The 25,934-nt window shown below is 34.0% G+C and overlaps 1 protein-coding gene across 2 annotated transcripts in view; it reads left to right on the plus strand.

The window, feature by feature from the left end:
- The window catches only part of LOC106872511 (gamma-aminobutyric acid receptor subunit beta), a 507,542-nt gene that overhangs the window by 102,882 nt on the left and 378,726 nt on the right, over nucleotides 1-25,934 (plus strand). For both annotated transcript variants that reach the window (XM_089357611.1, XM_089357610.1), the window contains exon 3: nucleotides 25,789-25,883. In XM_089357611.1, coding sequence (XP_089213737.1) covers nucleotides 25,789-25,883 — 95 coding nt within the window. The remainder of the gene's footprint in view (nucleotides 1-25,788; nucleotides 25,884-25,934) is intronic.

Below are 25,934 nucleotides of genomic sequence, written 5' to 3' on the forward strand. Positions count from 1 at the left end.
CAAATTTGAGCTTCGAGCTCGAAGAATTAGTAAGACAAGTTGCATTAAAGAATCATGTTAAGCTTAATGGTTCGATCAGAATTGTCTTTTTTTTTTATCCTAACTTAATTATATAAATTTAGTTTCCAACTAAGCTTTCTTTCTGATTTGCCAGTAAATATAAAATTCCCGAAATGTCATTAGAAATAATAAATTCTGCAAACAAAAACGATTTTGGAGTCGTCTCTTATTTCATTTATTTTGTGTCTTTGTTTTGTTTTTGTTTTTATTTTGTTTGCCTGTAAATACCAAATATATGGCAATGTGTTGCAAGTGTAGTGAGGAAAGAACAGTGGAATATTTTGAAGGAAATCATGATTTTATTACACTTCACTTGTAATGTACTGTGAAAGAAAGAGTCAGAATCAGTCGTGGAGAATCGAGTTTAGAGAATACAAAATGAATAGTTTGGTTTTTATCTACGCACACACACACACACGCACACACACACACACACACACACACACACACACACACACACACACACACACACACACACACACACGTATATGTCTGTGCATTTCTATGTGCGTTCCACATATTCGTATAATCTTGTGTTATATTTGAGAAAAAAAAGATATTTCTCCTCTCAGAGCATTCATACTTCAAGCAATTGAAATTTTCAGCGCAATAATAGAAGAGTCAGACCGTCGAAAACAATTATTTGCACTATTCCGGTTCTTTTACGCTTTGGTTTCAAATCCAGTTGGAGTCTACTTTACTTTCATCCACATACTCTGAAATACAGTTGCGATTAAGTCGATTATATTCATAATTCGCCTTACTTCAAAACTGTTGGGTTTAGATTTAAATTAGAAACTATTACTGTTGGCTACGACTAAGTTATTAAGTGCGTATCCTAGCATTAGGCTTTAACATGCTGTCTAGTTACTATAAGCCTTCTAAAGACGGGATAGTACGAAATGTTATCTTGAAATGAACTTCGTCCATATATATATATATATATCAACTCATGTCTTCCTTTTCAACCTCCTACACACACACACACACACACACACACACACACACACACGCATATATATATATATATATATATATATATATATATATATATATATATATATATATATATATATATAATCATTGAACATATTCCAGTGTCGTATTAAACAATTCTACAAGTTTGTTACATTAGCGTCTTTCGAAAATCGGAATAACAACATTATAATCATTCAACCTAACAATTCAACGAGTTCTCTCTTAGAAGTAAATATTATTCCTAGCTACAAGTTTGTGGAATAATGTTTTACTCTATTAGTATGTGTAATTAGTATGATATATGATCACAAGACCCTTTCACTCAAAAAACATATTTCACTTCTCGCGATGTAATCAAACCTTTGGAAACTGATTGTATATACCCAAAACAACTTCCTATTCACCATAAGCAATTCGTTCAAAATTACTTATCTCTCGTTTCTGTTGACTTGCCTTAAGCCACTTGTGTATATAGCAATAACGGTGCGCTACAATTATTTGATTCTATGTTCCCAACGTCTTAAATAAAATGGGTTTCATGAAGTGAATTCGTGCAACACTGAAATTATTTTGTTTTTTCTACGTATACTTTACATTTTGTGGAAGTTTTTAGCAGTTTCATTTTGTCGTTCGTTGTATAAATGTAGATATTTAATGTCGTTACACTGATTTTCAAATGATACAAATGTGAGATAAACTCTTACGGTAAAAACGATTGTTTTATATTTCATTAAAATATGTTAATTGATTCTATATACTTGTGTACGCGTGTGTGTGTGTGTGCGTCTGTGTGTTACAATTCCTAGACCACATGGTGCGTTCGTTTTCTTCAGCAGGTCACTTCATCTCAGGTTGCTCTGCGATCGTTTCGATACCTGATGCTTAGTACAATGAGTTCAGACAACGTTGATTTGAGGAAGAGATTGAGGTTATGTGCGACACGAACATTTGATTATTATAAACAAATCATATGTGCAGGCATATTCAGCAAAAGTTGAATACTTATGCGTCATCTTCGACAGGAGAATCTATCATATATATACGGAAAGAAGAAAATGGAGGGGATCCAGGTGTGGTATGCATCAACTGTTAGACATAATATAATGTCTATTTATTTTAAAGTTATGAGAATATATATACATGTGTAAAGATTGGGTTCTACATATAAAGTACCAGTAATTTCTAGAATAGAGAAAGAACAGTTTCTTACAGATGTTTCTGCAAGAAACAGCTGTATATATATATATATATATATATATATATATATATATTAGTATATATATATATATATATATGTTTGTATATACATACATATATGGGTACAGGACTTCAACAACAGTAAACAACATGAAATACGAAAACATGAGTTAAATACGCAAATATCGAGAGAAAAAATAGGACAAGTGATACAAAGAATGACTCTTCATCAGTTGTCGGCTGTCTATCTATTCCCCATACTCACACACATATATATATATACATATAAATGCATAAATATCTACATACATATGTGTGTGAGTATGTGTGTATGTTTTCATGTATATCGTGATACTAACAGTCGTTTCACGAATATGGAATGTAGCAGTGCCAGGCCTATTAAATTTAGTCGAAATCGAAGAGAAGGGAATGTGGGCCTGGAAAGTTTGTCGATTGAATCCAATCGCCAAAATGGAGAAGGAACTATTTGCATAACCATGGTACTGTGGCAATCCTCGGAAAAGAATATAGAAGCAAAATAACAGAAATTTTGTTGTAATAGCCAAAGAATGAAGAATTAAAGCAGGTGTTCCTTTTATATTTTAACAGTATTTCATTTAATTTATATGACGTAACATTTTAAGACCAGGAAATACAAATTAATCTTCACCTCGTGGTTTTGCAGGAAGTTAAAGTTCTCCTAAAGCAGAGAGTCCGCTGACTCAATCATCTGATTAATCGCATGAATCTAATGCACATTCTGAAAACTTCTAATACGACTAAAAGCAAATCAACTGACGGCGCGTGGGCATCAATGTTTATTGGTCCATTTAATTTAACTTGCAATTTATGAAATCTATTAAAATCACTGACATCACATTAATTTATAGCTATTTTTGGCTGATATATCCTACCCCACTAAAAGTCATTTTTAATAAATAAATTATAAAGTATATTACATGAATGTTTCTAAATATATATGATTTCCAGAAAGTACCAATTCCAATTGTCGTTATTTCTAATCAAGGATAAAATGTTATCACGCAGACTGGACAAGGACATTCCATCCGTCACAGCCCAGTATTTTAAAGGAAGATGTCTAGGCCTGCATTATCTAAACAAGGTTGTTTTTTTGTTTTGTTTTTTTGGTATCTAAAGGGGGATGGATATATAAATCTTCTAATACAAGCACATCGGGTGATCGCATAGATCGCTCCAGGTTGTTATCCGAATCAATAATGGCATATTTTTATGAATTGTTACAGATTCTTTATGAAAAACAACGTTGTAAGGCAATTGTATTGTTTTTCTCTAAATGTTTTGTAAGCGAGAAATACTATCACTCAGTATCTAGTTTCGCAGTCACTCACAATTTCAACGCTTACAAAAACTACCCACATATTCCTTACACAACATCTTTAATCTGCACCCTAAACATTGAGAGCTGTCCACATTTACCTATATGATACCACGTGTTGCAACGTTCTTCATCTATCTCCAACCCCAGTATCGGTGTAATCCTATCACAATGTTGTACCTACATTCCCCCTACATGCTTTAGTTATTTACGGGACAAAGACGCCATCTTTAACATTTTTTGAAGTCGAGGATTTTTGTAGTTATTCGTTCACCACCAAACAATTGTACACATGTTTTCTATATTCCTTTATCTCATACTTGAAATTGTGTGCTTGTCACGCTGCATTTTACTATGCATGCTATTCTCAATCGTATATATACCTAACTTTCAGCTTCTGCATTTTATCTTTCGGTGTTGCATGGTTATATTTATGTCCTGATGTAATTTACCAACCTAATATTTGTACTTTTTTATTTCCACCATCTCTTAATTAACATCTATGTTCTTCAATACGTCCACGCTTGCCAATTTCCTTATTTTATAATTTCACAACACTTCCAACAATTAATTTACAACACCGATGTTCAAATCTCTTTAGGCTTGTTAGTTCACACTTATATATTTTATTTTGCATATCTGTATTCCTACGTTTCGAATATCTGTGAACTCCAAGATGTACTCTTTATATCGTGAGCTACTGCAGATCTGCTTGAGTTTTGCTTATCTGAAGTTGTTTTATATTTTTCATCAAATTTAATATTTTTTTCTTATATAAATGGTTACACATACTGCTATAATTACTTCACTGTCTTTGCATTTTGCTCGTGTATAATTTATACTTTTGCACTTTTATAGTTTTGCACTTTGTAACACTTGTATGGCGTTCTGATGTAGTTTTTATCCGATAATCGCAATTGTATGCATGCGCTATGTTCATGCAGATACTGGTGTGTAAGTATATGCGTATGTAAGTTTACATGTGTTCATCCACATACACACACACACACATGCATATATAATATGTGTGTACACTTTATATGCATGCCTATAAATGCATAATTGCAGGCATATTTATATATATATATACATGCATGTGTTCGTGTATGCGTGTGCATGTGGTATAACTGGAGTAAATTTATATATACAAATATGAATGTGCATCTAAAAATATGCATAGAATGGATATATATATATATATATATATATATATACATACATAGGTATACTTATATGTTTGTATATAAATATGCATCACACACACTCACATATATAAACGCGTGTGAGCATATACATGTATGAGTGTATATGTTTGTAAGTTATGCCTTCTCCCAGAAGACACCCCTTACACACACACACACACACACACACACACACACACACATACACATACACACACAATACACTTATCCTGATGTAGATCAGCAAGTAAAAATATATCCCTGCCAGCACCCGTTCATAAAAAAAGCTATCACATTAGAAGATTAATGGCATTTATTTCGATGAAATTCGATAAAAATGTTCTTTGAAAATTATTCATTCCTTAACAAACTGATTCCTGTCTCCTCCAAACCTCTCTGTCACCGTTACCTTTCTTATCGTGTCCAACCGCTCATTAAACATGTGCATACACCTCTTTCTCTTCCCCATCTACTTCTTTTACTTCATTCAGTTTCTTATTCATTGAGGTGTGGTTATATATATTTATATATACATACTTAAATACTTTTGAGAATTATCTTAGAAATGGGTTTTTACATCCTGTTATTTTGTTCTTCTTCATAAACATTCATTCCTTGATTTCATCCGTTATAGTTTCAATACTTTGGCTACCTGATTTTTCTTCTTCTTCTTCTTTGTGTAGCTACTACTACTACTAATACTACTACTAATACTGCTACTACTACTAATACTACTACTAATACTGCTACTACTACTAATACTACTACTAATGCTGCTGCTGCTTCTACTTACTACTACTACTACTACTACTACTACTACTACTACTACTACTACTACTACTACTACTACTACTACTACTACTTTTCTTGTCCTTTTGCTTTCGACGTCCTCACCACTATATTCTTTCCTTCTTCTTTGTCTTCTTATTCTCCTTCTCTACCTCTTCCCCATTATTCTTTTTCAGCTATTTCCACTTCTAATACTATTTATCGAGGCTATAAGTACGCCGGGCGAAATGCTTAGAGGTATTTCGTCTGTCTTTACCGGTCTGAGTTCAAATTCCGCCGAGGACGACTTTGCCTTTCATCCTTTCGGAGTCGATAAATTAAGTACCAGTTGCATACTGATGTGGATCTAATCGACTGGTCCCCTCCCAAAAAATTTCGGGCCTTGAAATTGTGAGTGACAATGAAATTAGATACTGAGTGATAGTATTTCTCGCTTACAAAATATTTAGAGAAAAACAATATAATTGCCTTGCAATTAACCTTGTTTTTCATACGGAATCTGTAACAATTCCTGAAAGAATAGTATTGAGGCTAATTCTTCTATCTTCATATTTATTTTTCTTTGTTCTCCACATCTTCATAGTTGCTTTATTGTAACTTATGTTAACTCTCCTAACTTTTCATTCCTTTTGTCCCCTCCTACTTTCATTCTTCTTACTATCATCATTTCTCCTGCAAGATTTTCTTCACTCCGCCATCTCAGAGATCCAGCTGAACGCTCTAATTGTCAAACAACAGAAACACAAGCCATTCGGTTAAATCAAATTCCAGCTACGGCTATTCAACCGCTTATGTGGAGAAAATAATAAACACCTGAGTACGACTCACGAAGACTTACCTTTAGTTACAGGTCATTCCACTGTCCTTCAGATTATTGTGCACTATTGCTATTCATTGTCTTTTGTACCTGCGTGTACCAATAATCTTTCATATATACAAGCGTGACGAGGTATGTTCACTTCACGGGATACGAAAGTTTAAGTCGCATGCACCGACTCAAACTGCTATTAAATAATATATACATGTATGTGTGTATGCATGTATATATGTATATATGTGTGTTTATATATATATATATAGATATATATATATATATATATATATATATATATATATATATATATATATATAATGTATGTATATATATAGGATTAGGTATGTACATATACATATATATATGTGTGTGTGTGTAAATAAATCGGGAGTGAGGGTGAGAATACAGAGAGATAGACAGACAAACATACAGATAGATAGATAGATAGACATTGCTTCAGGTTTAACAGGTTCTATAATTCTAAATATATGGTTCCATATTTGGAACAATATCTTGATATGGTTTCAATTTTGGTTGCATATTTTAAAGTAGTGGATGTTCTCGACCGCCGTAATTTTTTTGTTTTTCATTGTTATTCCCCAAATTCTATAAAATGTATTAGCACTGCATCTATTTCCGGGACTAGGAGCTTGAATTAAAAACTTATCAATCTTCCCTCGTCGGTATTTTTTTGTTATTTTTATTATTTTTATTTTTTGACATTTTCTATTTTACAACGTATCAATGTCGTGATCTAGCCGTTGTATGCTTTACATTATTTTATTCAAAGTATAGAAACGCACGCTCAACGCTAAAATTACTACAGTTCAAAGAACGTGTTGAGTTTGTGTAAATCGTACTGCAAAAATTTTGTTGTTTTAATTGTGATTCTCTGTCTTGGTGAGAGTCAGTGAATCTTTCATTAACAGACTTGTAGTATTACTGACGGAGGCGCAATGGCCCAGTGGGTAGAGCAGCGGACTCGTGGTCGAAGTATCGCGGTTTCGATCTCCAACCGGGCGTTGTGTGTGTTTATCGAACGAAAACACCTAAAGCTCCACGAGGCTCCGGCAGGGGTTGGTGGCGACCCCTGTTGTACTCTTTCGCTCCAACTTTCTCTCACTCTTTCTTCCTGTTTCTTGAGTAACGCTGCGATGGACTGGCGTCCCGTCCAGCTGGGGGGAACACATACGCCATAGAAACCGGGGAAACCGGGCCCATGAGCCTGGCTAGGCTTGAAAATGGCGAAAAAAAGTATTACTGACGCATAAAGTTGTAATACTGGATTTTCTGAGAGTACTACGTGGCAAGATTTGTTTTAATCGATATATATCTATATTATGATTAAAGTGTATCCACTAGGAAACAAATCCAGATTATAGACCAGGAGTAGTGAAAGAAACCAATGTACAATCACTACATATTTAAGAACCTTGTTTCGTTTCCTTTTTCCTTCGCAAGTTTTGACTATCTATATAATAGAATCTATGATTATTGACAACAAGATTATAAATAAATATAGATACAAAATAAAGGCCGTACAGTTTTATTTTTATTTTTTCTGCTATTATGAACGCGTATTAATGCAATGCAAAGAGAGTTGAGTTCCGCAACATTTATTTCTAACGAAACATAACTCAACCCACTTCAAAATTTCAGTTTTTCCTTTCTTTTTATTGTTATTGTTGTTTCATGTCTCGTTTGTTATTATTATAATATTTGTATTTTTATACGATTAGCTTGACATCCGTCATTTTATCTAAAACAGGTCATAATTCAATGTAAAACTGTTTAACCTTTCAGTTATGTTTGCTTCTTAGAATCACTTCTATCTTTAAACCGTCGATTTGTGGAAAAAATCTAGGGTAAAATTAGTATAGCGTGTGAAGTTGCAAGTCTACTTTATCTATTATCCATCTCGGAAACTGAGTTGAAACAATCGATCGAGCTACCAAAGGAAAAAAAAAAACATTAAATGTCTGATTACTAATGTGTAAGAGAAAAGTACACGCCTGCACATTGGGAATAGCTTCAGGGATAATAATATACTCGAAAACAACTATTGTGGTCGGCGAAGGGAAAAACGTAAAAGAGGGAAAGAGAAAATCGAATGTATTTTCTATCACAACACACATCATAATTTATTCCGAACCCTTAAAATGAGATACCGTGCTAAATAGATAGAGAGAGAGAGAGGGGGGGACAAGGGAAAGAGAGAGAGAGGTATAGATGGATGGATGGATAGATAGGTAGATGAAGATATGTATGTATATCCTAATTTGTTTTAAATACTGTACTTTATCATGTGAACTGAAAAACTAAATAAATAAATCGCATTTGCGTTGATTACATTGTTGCTTAATTCTATAGACTAAGCATCACACAGACACCCACACACATACACACACATATAAGTATACACACACACAACACACACACATATATATATATATATACATATAATTTTAAATGACGGTGTTATGTGAACATTTAATGTGGCTTTAGAGTCAAGTTTTGACTGCTATTTCCAGCGTGGTTGTATCTCTTAGATACTCTAAATTATAATTTAAAATAATTATTACCTTTGATGGTTTTTATTCCCATGCTGGACACCTGATAAAATCGGTATTTAAATATCGATCTTATCCTCATTTATATAAATTTATATATATATATATATATATATATATATATATATATATATATATATATATATATATATATATAAGTATACATGTATATATATATCTGCATGCATATATGTATATGTGTGCGTGTATATATTTATACACACACACACACACACACATATATACATATATATAGAATCATGTAAACTTAACATTCTGCTAACATGAATGACAAAAAAAAATCGAAGTTTCTAACATGAAATATTCTATTACGTAAATATGTGTGCCACTGGAATATAATTTCGTATTGTTGAGTTGCTTATGAGCTGAAATTTATGTTCTTCTTGACAGGTACATCTTCATTACCACTCTAAATCGCTTTCGTGAAGGCAGGAATATCATTACTAATTACCACATTCAGTGTAAACACGTTATCCTTGAGTATGCATACTTGTATATATGTATGTATGTAGAGGTATATGTGTGCGAGTGTGTGGATCTGTGTGTATGTTTGTAGACAGACAGAACGCTAGATATATATATACATGCATTAAGGAATAATCATATACGTGTAAGCTTGTATATATGAATCTATATATATAAAGCTGAGAATGTGCGTCTCTGTCTGTATGTATGTGTACATCATTAAAACTCGAGAACTACCCAAATACTCAATCCTGTGGTCGACCTTTTTGACCAAAGGCGGTGCTCCAGCATGGCCGCAGTCACATGACTGAGACAAGTAAAACAAAAAAGACTATGCTATTTTAATCCCGAGCATATATATAGGCATATATATTGACGGAAAATAATGGCCGATTTGAAAATAAAACGATATTCTTGAAAAACTGGTCTTATACATAGGTTTAATTATTCAACCTATGAACAGCTATACATTTCTCCCAGCGATGATCAAGGTCATTTATACCACTTCGATATAAATCCAAAAGCTTTGATGCCAAGAAATACTTGAAATCAGTTTCCACCTGCGTTTTGGAACGGAAGGTTTTTTTGTCTTAAACAAAAGTGTCAAGATGCTTGAAGAAGTGGTTGCCGGTGGGTGTACAATCAAGGGAAAATATATGTGGCAAAGTCTCATATCCTCGTATCCCAAGTCCATGAGCTTCTGCTGTATCAGTCCGGAAGAGTGAGGTCGAGCAGAACTGGACCATGTCGATCAACATGTTCAGGTCTCATTTTGCTCAAGTAAGCATTCATTTCTTCCAGTTGCTTACAGACACCAAGCATGTGAAACATTTCTCTGACACTTTGTCGTGTGTTTTGTTTGACTGCTGTTTTCAAATTCTAATCATCAAGGGTGGATGAGCGTCCTCTCATCCTTACTTCGGAATTTCTGAAACCACCCTTTTGCCGTCCAATCGCATGTAAACTCTTCATCCTCATTGGCGGCTACTTGGGAAACATTACGTGCAAGCTTGAATTCATGCAAAAAAAAAAAAAGTAAACGCATTTCTTCATTTTTCATGTTCTAAGGATCTCTCTGATTCAAAATTATATTCTGAAAGAAATCAATAAAAATGTATTAAAGCCTACACAGCAATTATTAAGCGTGTAAAATTTCATCTAAAACACTTCAAAAATAACATCGTAAATCTAATTTGAAAAAATGTTTTCGAAAAATCGGACAGTGCTTTCCGTGTGTGTATGTATGCGTGTGTGTGTGTGTGTGTGTGTGTGTGTGTGTGTGTGTGTGTGTTTGTGTGTGCACTTATTTTCTTTAATGACATGGTTTATCTAAATCTTTCTTTGATGTTAACTGGCATCTCCCCATTACTTGAAGAAGTAATATATTTTTATAGTTGTTTATTATCATTACTAAAATTGTCTTGCAGGTTGTGATGACATTGTGATGTTGCTATCCAGTCCTCCTTGCTAGCATTTAATAGCTGTTGAGGTGACAGCCGAATAATTTATAACATATGTCATTCTAAGACTCCGTAGAGATAAAGCACTTATTGGACGAATGCTGTAATATCATTAGCCACTCCCTTGTCTATATGTATACATTATTATTACTGTTAAAACGATAGCTGGTTAGCTGTATTTTTAATTAATCGTCGTCCCTCAACTCATATGCTTTTGAACAAGACTTTTCTTAATCTTAATATCTTTTACTTGGAATTTGAAGTAAAATTTTTGCAAATCAATAGTTTTTGTCAACGGTTCAAAATGCCTAGAGGACAAGTCTACTTATGCTATTATGAAATGTAATGCATTATTAAACAAATAATCAGTCTATAAAAATGCGCGTGGTATAATGTGAAGAATATTTTCACTCTCTTCGTACTATTTTATATATATTATCAATTATATATATACATACATAATGGACTACCGCTGTTGGTTTGTTTACGTCCCCGTTGGTTTGGTGGTTTGACTACCGCTGTTGGTTTTTTTACCTCCCCGTGCGGCAAAAGAGACCGATTGGTGTCGAATCATTCGACAAAGAACTCTTCAAAGCAGTGCCTCAGCATGTTTATATATATAAACATATTCTTTTATTCTTTTATTTGTTTCAATCATTTGAGTGCGATCATGCTGGAGCACATTTAGTCAAACAAATCGACCCTAGGAATTATTCTATGTAAGTCTAGTACTTACTCTATCGATATGTTTTGCCGAACCGCTAGTTTAAGGGGAAGTAAACACACTAACAACAGTTGCCAAGCGATGGTGGGGGCACAAACACAGACACGGACACATACACACACACACACACACATACACACACACATACACACACACACACACACATATATATATATATTTATATATATATACATATATATATATATATATATATATATATATATATATATTTATATATATATACATATATAAATATATATATATATATATATATATATATATATATATATATATATATATATATATATATATATATATATATATATATATATAATGGATTGAACGAGTTCACAGTAGAAACATTTACCTTGAAAATCATGAGCATAATGAACGCTCATCTGTCATCGATAACGGTAAATTAAAGACCGTCATTGAGAAAGATCCAGGTAAAACCGCTCGAGAACTGGCAAAAAAACTTCAAGTTAGCCAGAAAACGGCTTGAAATCATTTGCATGCGATCGGAAAAGGGTCGACAAATGGGTACCACACGATTTGAATGAAAATCAGAAAATGCACAGATATGAAATTTGCTCATCGCTTCTCCGTAACAAGACCGATCCATTTCTCGACTGTATTGTAGCTTGGGATGAAAAGTGGATTCTGTACAATAATCAAACACGCCCTTCGCAGTGGTTGGACCAAAACGAAGCACCGAAAAACTTCCCTAATCAATTTTTTTTCTCCGTGTTTTTCTCCTTGTCTCCGTATTCTTTCTGTTGAAGAGCGTAGCTCGAAACGTCAAAGACTTTCCGTATTCCCGAGCGTCATACTAATATATACTTTTGTTATTTACACCACCTGTCCTCGTCTGTTGTTATTTTTTGTATATTCTCCCATATATATATATATATATATATATATATATATATATGTATGTATCAGGCTAAGTAAAACGTAAGCAACATTTTACAATATATTTCAACAATGCGGAAATTTTAATCATTAAAGTAAGTACGATTACAATGAACACACTTTTGCCAACGAGTTACAGGTTTGTTTGTTCCGGTAAAATAAAAATCTGGAGTCCTGGAGCTGATGAACTCTTTAAACGCACTTTCAGCAGCGGTTTGATTTTTGAAATGTTCTCGCAGAAACCATCAAGGTGCTTGAAAAAATGGTAGCCGGTAGGGGAAAGGTCTGGGGAATAAGTTGGGTGGGGATGAACTTCGTACCCAAGTTCCTTCAACTTCTGGACCACTATTAGTGAAATGTGTGGTCGAGCTATGTCATGAAGTTTGATTGGACCTCTTCTGTTGACCAGTCTGGAACGGAGGAGCAGCAGCTTTCCGTTTATTTTCGCAATTTCATGCCCATATGTTTCCGCAGTGATGCTTTTTCTGGGTTTTAAAAAGTTATAGTGGATGAGTCCAGTAGTACACAACCAAAATTCACTATAACCTTCGTTTTAAAGAACTCATGCTTAGGGAAGTTTTTCGGTGCTTCGTTTTGGTCCAACCACTGCGAAGGGCGTGTTTGATTATTGTACAGAATCCACTTTTCATCCCAAGCTACAATACAGTCGAGAAATGGATCGGTCTTGTTACGGAGAAGCCATGAGCAAATTTCATATCTGTGCATTTTCTGATTTTCATTCAAATCGTGTGGTACCCATTTGTCGACCCTTTTCCGATCGCATGCAAATGATTTCAAGCCGTTTTCTGGCTAACTTGAAGTTTTTTTGCCAGTTCTCGAGCGGTTTTACCTGGATCTTTCTCAATGACGGTCTTTAATTTACCGTTATCGATGACAGATGAGCGTTCATTATGCTCATGATTTTCAAGGTAAATGTTTATACTGTGAACTCGTTCAATCCATTTTCGAGCTGACCACTCATTGATCATTTCCTCACCAAATGTTTTGTTGATATCACGAGCAGTTACAGCTGCTTTACGTCTTTTTTTAAAAACATTGAATAGCAAACTTGCTTGAATATCACGCTTTGACAGTTCCATTTCTGATTATTGTAACAACGGTGAAAAAATATCAATGTTAATTTATTGAAGCATTTAAGCAAGTCTATGTCAGTATTATCAGAAAATTTCAAGCAAATGTTAAAAAAAAATCAAAACTGCAAAATGCCGGTACACATTCTTCATGGTTCAAAGCATTGCTCACTTTTTACTCGAACTGACATATATATATATATATATATATATATATATATATATATATATATATATATATATATATATATATATATATATATATATATATATATAACATATGGCATAATTATAAACAGGGAACATTTTAGCCATTTCTCTGCAGACTGAAAAAAAAATACTATGAGCAACCATAATCGAGTTTCGAACCTTAGTGACTTCTCATCAAGGGCGTCGAGATCGCTTTGATAATCACGAGGAAAACAACTAGCCAAAGTGTTTATATACTCAACAAATGCAGCAGTTAATCTATGAAGGAGTCCCTAATTTGCATACCGAAAGTGTTTAACATTCTATAAATGCCAGCGGTCTGTCCATGGGGATCTTAGTTCACACAGTATCAAGGTATGATATAATATATACATAGAGAGAGAGAGAGAGAGAGAGAGAGAGAGAGAGAGAGAGAGAGAGAGAGAGAGAGAGAGAGAGAGAGAGAGAGAGAGAGAGAGATTTGTATATATATATGGACATGATAATAAATATGCAGGCAACAAATAATATAGCTGAAATAAATCTCTATATCTTTTCATAACGGAAAAAATGTTATTAAATTGTCAGATTTTATATTATGTTATTTTACGTTTACCATAACTCTTAGTTAAAAATTATGAAATTTTCATAGTAAATTATGAATCAAAATCATATTTATTTCCACTGGCCCATAAATCGTGCATTGACAATAACTTTCGCAGTTCGTATTTCACAATTTACATATATTATTTGCTTTTTTGTTTGTTTTTTTGTTTTTGTTTTTTTTTTATTCATCAGCACATTATACTATTGGGCCATATTTATTACTCTTTCGTTTTATTCGTTGTTATTTGTGATTGTTGTTTTAATCATCATTTTCTGTTTGTAATTGTTTTAGATTTTACCCAATAGATCAACACTAACTTTATATGACTATGACAAGCAATCAAATTACTGATTCTCTTTAAAACGTTTTATTATGATTCAATGGAATTTAAAATGATAATTATGTATACGCATGTTCATTGAAATTCGGATTAGCAATTGCAACTTTCTGCGTCGAATACACGTTTTCTCTTTTAGCATCTACAAATGTGGATAGATTCCTCGATTACGGCTACACACGCACGCATGCACACACACACAAACACGCACACACACACACATATTGATAGTGAGAAAGATAGATATACATACATACATGTGCGTGTGTGTGTATGTATTCATGATTGTATGTATACATCTATGCATATATGCATGTATGAATTGATATATTTCCTGTCGCAGCTGACGTTCTCCACCCTAAGTTTCCAGATATATACCGAGAGGGTCGTTGCATGTAACTTTCCCAGCAACCATAGTTATAGCAAGATATTAAATAGGTACACAGCTAAAAATCCTATATACACGCCTACACTCCCTAATGTAAGGCTCTATATCAATAAAGAAACGCTGACTCACAACCTGTCCTCAATGCACATGCAGAGATAAATTTAAATGTCCTCTTGGACAGACATGCGATATATCTGCCATTGCTTACGAAGGCAAGTATCCGCAAACTATGGTAATGACTAGACGGAGACCAAACGTTTTACTGAATCAGTAAGCAAAAATTGTAATGTGAGACAATAACCATATTTTAACTTCTAGACACTGTGAAGAAGCATGCGACGACACTCAGGGCCATTAATCATGAAACTTAAGGACGAGAACGTTAGCTACAACATCAACTGGGAGCTCTTTTTTAAAACCAAACCCTATATTAACGGGTCAAAACGATGTTCCGTGTGCCCGCTAGAAAAACTGTAAATTTTTAAAATCTTAATAACCTCCAGTGACTGTATAAATAGCAGGAACGAGATTTTCCTTTATGTCCGCATTTTAAAAAATACCACCGGAAACATCATAGAGCATTTCTATGTTTGTTTCTCTAATTTAGATTTTCCGACGGCACTGGTTATATTTACTGTGAAGTGAAATATCTCCCATGAGCATCTCTCTGCCTTTTTCTTAATGCGTGTGCTCATTCAAAAGTTGATTGCATCGAACGTAAGAGAAATGGCGTAATAAATTAATATTTCGGCCAAGATACCCTGGTATTGTGTGTTATTTCTTTACTACCCACAAGGGGCTACACACAGAGGGGACAAACAAAGACAGACAAACAGATTAAGTCAATTATATCGACCCCAGTGCGTAACTGGTACTTATTTAATCGACCCCGAAAGGATGAAAGGCAGAGTCGACCTCGGCGGAATTTGAACTCAGAACGTAGCGGCAGACGAAATACCGCTAAGCATTTCGCCCGGCGTGCTAACGTTTCTGCCAGCTCGCCGCCTGGTATTGTGTGTGTGTATGTGTGCGTGTGTATGTGCGTGTATGTGTGTGTGTGTGTCTGCATGCGTGTGTGCGTGTGTGTGCGTGCGGGCGTGTGCACCATAAAACGTCGGATGGTATATAGGTGAATGTATCTATTTAACTACTTAACATTACAGCCGTTTCACAGCCTTCATCATATAATAGTAATTTCAGATTATTCTTTCCTTTTCTTCTATTCTTTTACTTTTTTAAGTGATCTGACTGCGGCCATGCCGAGGCACCGCCTTGGATGGTTTTACTCGAATGAATCATTCCGAGACTTTTTGCTTAAGCCTGGTACTTATTCTATCAGTCTGTTTTGCAGAACTGGTAAGTTACGGTGACATAAACACACCAACACCGGGTATTATGCGGTGATGGGGGGGGGGACAAACATAGACACAACGACACACACACACACACACACACACACACATATATATATATATATATATCCGTAATTCCCCCCCCCATCACCGCATAATACCCGGTGTTGGTGTGTTTATGTCACCGTAACTTACCAGTTCTGCAAAACAGACTGATAGAATAAGTACCAGGCTTAAGCAAAAAGTCTCGGAATGATTCATTCGAGTAAAACCATCCAAGGCGGTGCCTCGGCATGGCCGCAGTCAGATCACTTAAAAAAGTAAAAGAATAGAAGAAAAGGAAAGAATAATCTGAAATTACTATTATATGATGAAGGCTGTGATACGACGGGATTCTCTCAGTTTCCGTCCACCAAATCCACTCACATGGTTTTTGGTAGGCCCGAGGCTTTAGTAGGAGACACTTGCCCAAGCTGCTACGCGGTGGAACTGAACCCGGAAAAATGTGGATGGGAAGCAAATTTCTTACCACACAGCCACGTCTGTGCCTTCTCAGTATAATATACTTTTTTACATGTCTGTACCATACATTAGCGCATTTCAAAATCAATGCAGATATAGAAGGCTAGCTCTTCAGATCACCAGAGCATAATGCTTCCACCAAGTCTTCAACTAATACAACCACATACAAAATTTTCTTTTATATATGCAATGTATGCAAGTCCTCATGAAATAATTTCATCGATTGAAAACCTCAGGATTTCAATTGCATAGGACTCTACATTATACTCATCGGTATTGGATTACAGTTTGGTATGATAGTCGGGTCCACTAGAAGAGCTTTTACTGATAACTACAGGATTCTATAAATCTATATATTGTGCTCTGTATATATATATGGAAATTAGAAGTTGAAAATGCACTGAGAATATTTAAAATATGTTTTTATTATTAAAAATATCTTTACTATGTTCACTATCATTTTGCTATTGTAAATATTTTAACTATTCTCAATGTATTTTGAACTTCTACATATATTTCTACCTGTGTGGAATAAAATACAGATTTTCTAACCAGCTAATTTGCTTGATTCAATATCAGTGACTTGTCATTTATTTTTCTATATATTGCGAGCTGGAGCGAACTACTGCTATCTCTAGCAGACGTGTATCCACCACTGAGGATGGTGACAACTAGCTCGAAACCGTACAGTCTGGTGCTTCCGTGGCTGGAAGATGGTAGAGGTTCACTCCCCTGATTCCAACATATATATCGGGTGCAGACTGCATCGATTAAACAGCTGGGGAACGGGTCTTCCCTGAGTTAAAATGGTAATAACGTTGGCTTCTTCGGGAGAGCCTTGTTGAAGTGGCGACAAACACTACTTATGTGTGTGTGTGTGTATGTATAATGCATATGCTCACACACAAAGAAGCACGCATACACACACACACACACAAAGAAGCACACATACACACACACACACAAAGAAGCACACATACACACACACACACACACAGTGTTCCTAAAATTATGCTAACATATAATTCCATACGAAAGTGTACAACGACCAGAATGGTTAAATTACCCGTATTTTTTTTAAAGCTTTGCATGGCAATTATACTATATAAATGATGGAAAAATCTTTGAGCAATGCTATTTAGAAATTAAGCAAAATATGTAGTATGATATCAATGAATTAAAACAAATAGAAAAGATTTTACATCACCTTACATAGGTTGTTTACTGATTCAATAATATTTCGAGAAAGATTGCCCTTTGAAAATAGAAGTAAAATAATGATCAAAACTCCAGAGATATGTGTTGTTACCGAAATAGTATCGATTCGTACAAGTTATGTAAGGTAATCAGTATTTTATTTATAAAATACCAAATTTGGATCTTTCCAGCTCAGCATTTTCTTTCTTTCTATATTGTGAATCTTCTCTTATAGTTTTGTTATTTGAATACCGTCAAGTTTGGATATATGCAACTGTATATGTAGTGTGATATCATTTTGTATAATGCATTCAGTATATGAAAATAATTGCGAGTAGATTCCTAGTCGTATACACATACACACACACACACACACACACACACACACACACACACACACACGCACACATACATATATACATGTATATATCTATGTATGTATATAGTTATATAGATATAAATATATATATATATATATGTATATATTAATATATGTATATGTATATATACATATATATATATATATATATATATATATATATATATATATATATATATATATATATATATATATATATTTACACTCATACATATATATATATATATGCAAGAAATTGCATACTCACACATATCTGTGTGTAGCTAAAAGGTCATATGTCAATTACCGGCATTTCTTCCGTATAAATAACATATTTCACGCACTGTCCTTCTCTGTCACTCTATCTCTTTGTCTCATTATTTCCTTCTCTCTCTCTCTCTCTTTGTCGCTCTATCTCACTGTCTCTCTTTCTCTCTCTTTTCCCCTCTATATCATTAGCTGCTGCGTGAATATAACTCGCTGAACTGTAGCGTAGCAAACAACAGATAACTAGTTCATGTAAAAAGCGAAATGGCAAGTTTATAGAGTTGCATTCCGTGAACGGATCTCAGACAAGCATAGTAAACCACTAAAATGAAGAAAGATGCTATTTTCTCTAATCTCATTAAGGTACACGCAAGCAGTGCACCAATATAATCTTAATGTTGACCTAAGAACCTATTAGAATATTTAATTGTCGATCTTTCACTATCATTATATTGTCATAATGCCATACGATATCAAGGTACGGTAGATTCAACATTACTCCCCTGCTATATTTGGACTCTTCACCTCGATTCTGCTAAAAAAAGAATGTTGATAAGTTTTGAATGTTGGTGAGAATGCTTATAGTTTCTATCAGTTCCCTAAAACTCTGGAATTACCTCACGATTCACATATATGGTAAAGGAGAAGTGCTGCTTTGAAAGATATGGGCCGACACGATGAGAATTATTTATCCCCTCTTAAACGGGAATGTTCTGTTAGAAAAAACTTCACTACCGTAGATAACACGAGAGAAACTCTTATATTGCAAAATGCTAGCGAGGCGATGAAACCCTACCATCTCATGCGCCGGGACTATCAGATCGTTTGATTTCGACCCTCTTTGGTCTTATAAATGCTGGACACTCGACTGCTAGGCATACCAGCGACTCATCTTCCCGCCAACAGAATACTTGAAAAACAGCGCTGAACAGGCACCCGTATCTTGATTAGCCAGTCAGTTTGCCAAAAATTACATATATTAGCGACAGAGGCAGTATGAAAACTGCACACCACTTTATTTACCTTAGGAATGATAGTCAGACTCTGACTATCATTCCTAAGGTATTTTTCGATGCTGTTATTGTTATTGCTGTCACTGCCTGGAATCGAACTCGTGATCTTGGGGTTAGTAGCCCGCGCTCTTAACCACTATGCCATATGCCCGTGGGCAATTTTGGAGTGAATTTTAGGGTTTATAAATCTAATATGTTTCTATCCCACCTTAATACCGGTTCCCATATGCTATTCATATCTGCACTCGGTCTGTTTAGGAGGTTGTTGTATCCTAGCATATGTGCTGCTTCTTTAAGTTTTCGTATTTTCCAGTGGTGTTCTCTGTCTATTATTTTAACTTCATCCCACAGTCGGAGGTGGTCTCCATTTTTCCATACATGATCAGCTATAACCGATTGATCAATATCTTCTCGTGTCAGAGCTTCGCGTTGTTCGTCTACCCTTATATTGAGGGGGCGGCATATTTCGCCTTTGTATAACTTACTACAGCTGCATTGGATAGAGTACATGCAGTCTTTGGCCATATTTTCTTCTATTGGTGGTTTTACCTGAAGTAGATATTTGCGAAGTATTTCTCATCTCTTAAATATCGAACTGTAGTTACGATTTTATTCAACATAATCTCCTCTCAAATTCATACACTCATTACCGCAGTCCTTTAATTTTTTCTAAGCCCTGTAAAAGAACTCACATGGTTCGTACTCAGTCAAGCCTTGCGCGATACCCTTAAAGCTAGGAACTTTTCGACACCCCTTCGTATATAATTTTCTTATTTTTGTCCTTACGCTAATTGTGTATTTAGCAAAATGAAAGTTCAAATGATCACAGTTCTAATCGTTTCATGTTTGGAATTAAGTAAAGAACGTTGGTAACCCATAGTAATATTTTAAATTCTCACATACAGAACTGACAGATATTTTTTTACCACCCTAATAAGAATTTGCAAATTTCAATATCGACTTCCAAATCGTAAGGAACATTTTCACCTTTCAATTTGAAAATGTGTTCAACAAGAGAGCTCTTTAGAGTATGTTTAGAAAATGGATGATAATGTGTGCAATATCTTTAATTTTACAGGTGGAACTAAAATAGAATTTGGAATTATGGGCTTTAACAATACATTTATAAACTCCATTATTACGTTTGCAATGGCCATTGAATAGAAAATTTTCTCTTTCCCAACAATTACATTCATTTTCATAGGGATATAACGTGAAATAATTCGAAGAGAGAAGTACAATACCATGAGTATTGATATTCGATGTTTTATTAGTAATATTTTTTTCTTCCCCATTACAGTATAATCAACACGATAATCATTTATGCTGAACGCATCATTTTGATAATTTTAGCACAATTGTCAATATTGTTAACATTATCATTATTAAGGGCAGCGAGCTGGTAGAATCGTTACCGTAAAAGGCAAAATGCTTAACGGCATTTCGTCCATCTTTGTTCTGGGTTTAAAGGCTACCGAGGTTGACTTTACCTTTCAATCTTTCAGAGTCGATAAAACAAGTAGCATCTGAGCACTAGGGCTTATGTAATCGATTTACCTTCTCCTCTGAAATTGTTGGCCTTCTGCCAAAATTTGATACCAATATTATCATTATTACTGAATACATCTTCATCTCTGTCGTTTATTTTACTGGGCGAAAATACACACCAACTCATCTTATCTTCCAGAAGCAGTTTAATTACCTGTATTATCTGTACCACTCGACTGTATTATAACGAATCATATTTAGTTCCTAAAGAGTAGAAGGCCTAGAATTCATATAGAGTTCTGCATAAAGGAATAGTGCAAGATTTCACTAAATACATATTTACCTTGTGTATGTGTGCGTTGTGCAAGTGTGCTTGCATATTAGCATGCGAGTGTGTGTTAGTGTATGTGTGCTTATATTCGTGATCAACACTCCTGCTGTCATATTTGAACTGTTTTTCTGACCAAATGCAATTCTTACGTATCGTGAGAACGTTACGGATAGCCCTAATATTCTTTTAGTTATTGGAATATTACAAGAAAACAGTTCCATATAGCAACTACTAAAAGTGTTTCTCTCCTCTGCGCACCCTAATATGTAGCATTAGCATTTTGGAAGGTGTCCACAGGACTTCAGACAAGTTTTTGTAAGTATACGTGTGAATGGATATACATAATTACATCAAGGATACCAAACCCTCTTAAAGAGATGTTACCATCAAAGTTCCCCGGTTATATACAATGCTTCGGTGAAGACTCAAAGATATCAGTTTCATATAGGGGATTTGCGTGTATAAATACTCTTGTGAGAAAAAAACAAAATAGAGATATTAATATACAAACATAAATTTATTTGAACAAATTCCATTCAGTATAACATTAAATTCTTTACACCTACAGCTGTTTTCATACCCAATTAATTCAATTTTAGGAATTCAATTGAATTAGAATACGATAAACGTAAACAAACAGACGAAGATTGCTTTTAGAACCGTTGAGATGTCTTAGAAAATTAAAGAAGTCATTTTTAAATTCTCAAACGCAGGATAATGCTAATAATGTAGCCTGAACAGGATAAGCTACCCCTATTTTGCAGAAAAAAGTGTTGGCGGCCTAAATGTTCATATCTAATATCGTAAATTCGGTATTTGGTCAGGGGAAAGAATGTGTTAGAAAGGATCTACATTCCAATGTATTGGCTGGCCTTTGATAGGCTCAGATATATGTTTTAGCAACAGGTGTATTTTAAAAACCGTTATTATTCTTATATATTTGTGCGCGTCTGTGTGTTAAAGTGATGAAAGCTCGAAATGATGACAAATCAAAACTGAATACTAATCACCATAGTTGAATATTACGTCATCGATATTAGTGCACAACAATGAGAAAAGAAATGAACGATCTAATTGAGGAAAACATAAATACTAACAATATTAATATATATCTTAATAAATATCGTATTAATATTAAAGTATAAATTAAATGTTTAATATGAATATAAGGATTTATGTACAAGTAACAGTAGTATATACTATGTATAGTTTACCTAAACTTTAATTTAGGCGCGAACGTCGATAATGGGATTAATAGCTTATGAATGGTTAATTAAGTCGGAGATACAATGTATTAATTTAATATTGGCTTCATTATTTTATCAATTTATTAATTTGATTTGTTAATATTTATGATTTCTTCGATTAGATCGTTCATTTATTTTTCTCACTATTGTGTACTAATATCGATGACGTAATATTCAACTATGGTCATTAGTAAGCAGTTTTCATTCGTCATCATTTTGAGCTTTCAACACTTTAACGAACACAAGTACATAAGAATAATAGCAGTTGTTTTAAATAAACTTGTTGCTAAAACATACATATCTGAGTCTATTAAAGGTCAATCAACACGTTCGAATGTAGTTCCTTTCTAACAAATTCTCTCCCTCTGATGCAATACCCAATTTAGATATTCGATATGAAAATTTAAATTATCTTAATTTAATTTCATTCCTAAAATTGAATTAATTGGGTATTAAAACAGCTGTAGGTGTAAAAATTTGATGTTATACTGAATGGAATTTGTTCAAATAAATTCATGGTTGTATTTTAATTTCTCTATTTTCTATTTTTAGATATCTGTGTGTGCGCGTGTATATGTATATATATGTATGTGTGTGTGTCTGAGCATTTCTGTCTTTGTAAGTGTGTTTCTGTCTGTCTGTCTGTCTGTCTGTCTGAGTTTGTATTAAATACAAATATAACTGAGCTACGAGAAATGCCTCAGTTGTCAGTGACATCTATACGAACAATACAGTTATATCAAATGCTATATAACTTAGATTCCTCATTTTTACAACTCCACCTCTAGATGTATCAAATTTTCGAAATTGCAATGCTCCAAATAAGAAGGGCGGGTTACTTCATGAATCAAGAATACTCCAAAGTTCATGCGCCAATGAGGAAAAGGATGCGTTTATTGTCTGAAGATAATAGGCTAGTCGTGAAACATGTTTCTACCTAAATAGGCATCATCAGCTTGAGAATTAGTGGACTCTGTCTCCATCAACCAAGAGACATTGGCATATACAAAATGACTAGAATAAATTTTTAACACGAGTGGCCGTGACACGTATATGAACGTATGGTTAAAAGAGTATATAATGAATATACGTTTGCCATGGGTTTGGTTAAATCCAATACCCTCCTCAACCTTATATATATATATATATATATATATATGTATATATATATATATATATATATATATATATATATATATATATATATATATGTATATATATATATATATATATATATATATATATATATATATATATATATATATATATATATATATATATGTATGTATGTATGTATGTATGTATGTATGTATGTATATGTATGTATGTGTATATATATACCTATACATATGTACATATATATATATACATGCATACATATATATACATACATACACACACGTGTGTGTGTATGTATGTATGTATGTATATATGTATGTATGTATGTATGTGTGTGTGTATGTTGGGAGATAAACACAGTTACATTTATATGTCCCTTCGAGCTAAACGTCGAACACTGTGATGTAGAATCATCAAAAGAATACTTGCGGTTATCTCCAAATTCAATGGACAGCCAACCATGCGCAGGCGCATATGCTACACGTTAAACATCTGGAAGATTTTACATATTTTTACAGTTACAGTATACCTTGCAGTTCATTTGTTTTTTGTTTAATAAATTTCATCTTCCCAAAATGATCTCGATATACCTTGTTAGACAAACAAGCATTCTAATAACCCTACACATAAATCTAGACTTATAGTTTTGTTGCATTATCAGTTAATTTTTCATTAGTGCGTGGTAAATATTTATTGTCTCTTTAATCTTTAATGTTTGTGTTATCGTCTGCTGGGCAACTAATTTCTAGTACTGTAAACACTTTTTGTCTCACGGATCATTATACATTATGTGTTGGAATTTTTCCGATGTATTTCCAATGTTTTCACTGACTTCAATATCTCTGTACGTTTATATATATTGATATTCCTAATTATACTTTCTGAAAATTGTTTTAAATAGTGCTATTGGCATATCGGTATACCTTATAAGCAGTTACCATCGTGATGACATTTCCAGAGAACTGCTTATGATGTGGATCATATCTTCAGTATTAATCCAGAGTACACACAGGCTATTACAATTAGTTTTTGTTTGCTTTTTACATAGATCCATATTTATACTCTACATCACATGTTGTAGATATTTCCTGTTGCGGGATCGCAAACGTGAGGTTAGTTTATGGGCCGTTTGACCAAAAACGACATTAGTTACCTTGTCTTACCCTTGCTTTCAATGCATATCTTCTGAATTTATATTATGAAATTTTTGGGGGTGTCCACCTCTGATCGTCAGCGAGAGAATACATTCCAAGCCGGCGCTTTCCACTTCTCATAAAACTGTGTGCATGATATACACTGAGTTAAATCATACATGGATCCACATCTGCCAGAGGTGTTCAATAAAGCGATATGGCGGGGAATTCAGAGGCTTTCAAGAGTAAAATTAGACCTATGATGTCCTGCTTTATTTTCAGTAAAAGTGGTTATTATCACCAGTGATGTAGGATTTCTTGGAGTTACTTACTAGATTCTGAGTATTTTTCACGTCCATAGTTCATCATGCGTTCAATCGAATAAACCATATGTTGGTATAGTATAACTACAACAGGCATAAATGACCTTCTCATTTACAGTGTCAAAACAAACTCCGACTATTATATTTAAATCTGACACACCTATGTCTTTCGTGGCGCAACAAGCACGCATATCACATTGAGATGATATGTACGTACATAATTATGTTTGTATGCATGTACGTATGTGTATAATAATGGTATATATCTATATTCATGTATCAATCTTTCTGTTTGCAGAAGCTATGGCACTTCATCCCGCTTCGATAACGCTACTAATACGATTAAAGCGTTGCTTAAGGGATATGATATACGACTTAGACCCCAATTTGGAGGTAAGAAAACTTCTAATTTTATTGCATCTAACATTCATATAATATTCAGAA

This window comes from Octopus bimaculoides, chromosome 9, assembly GCF_046866305.1.
Source record: "Octopus bimaculoides isolate indiv1 chromosome 9, ASM4686630v1, whole genome shotgun sequence".
Lineage (NCBI taxonomy): Eukaryota > Metazoa > Mollusca > Cephalopoda > Octopoda > Octopodidae > Octopus > Octopus bimaculoides.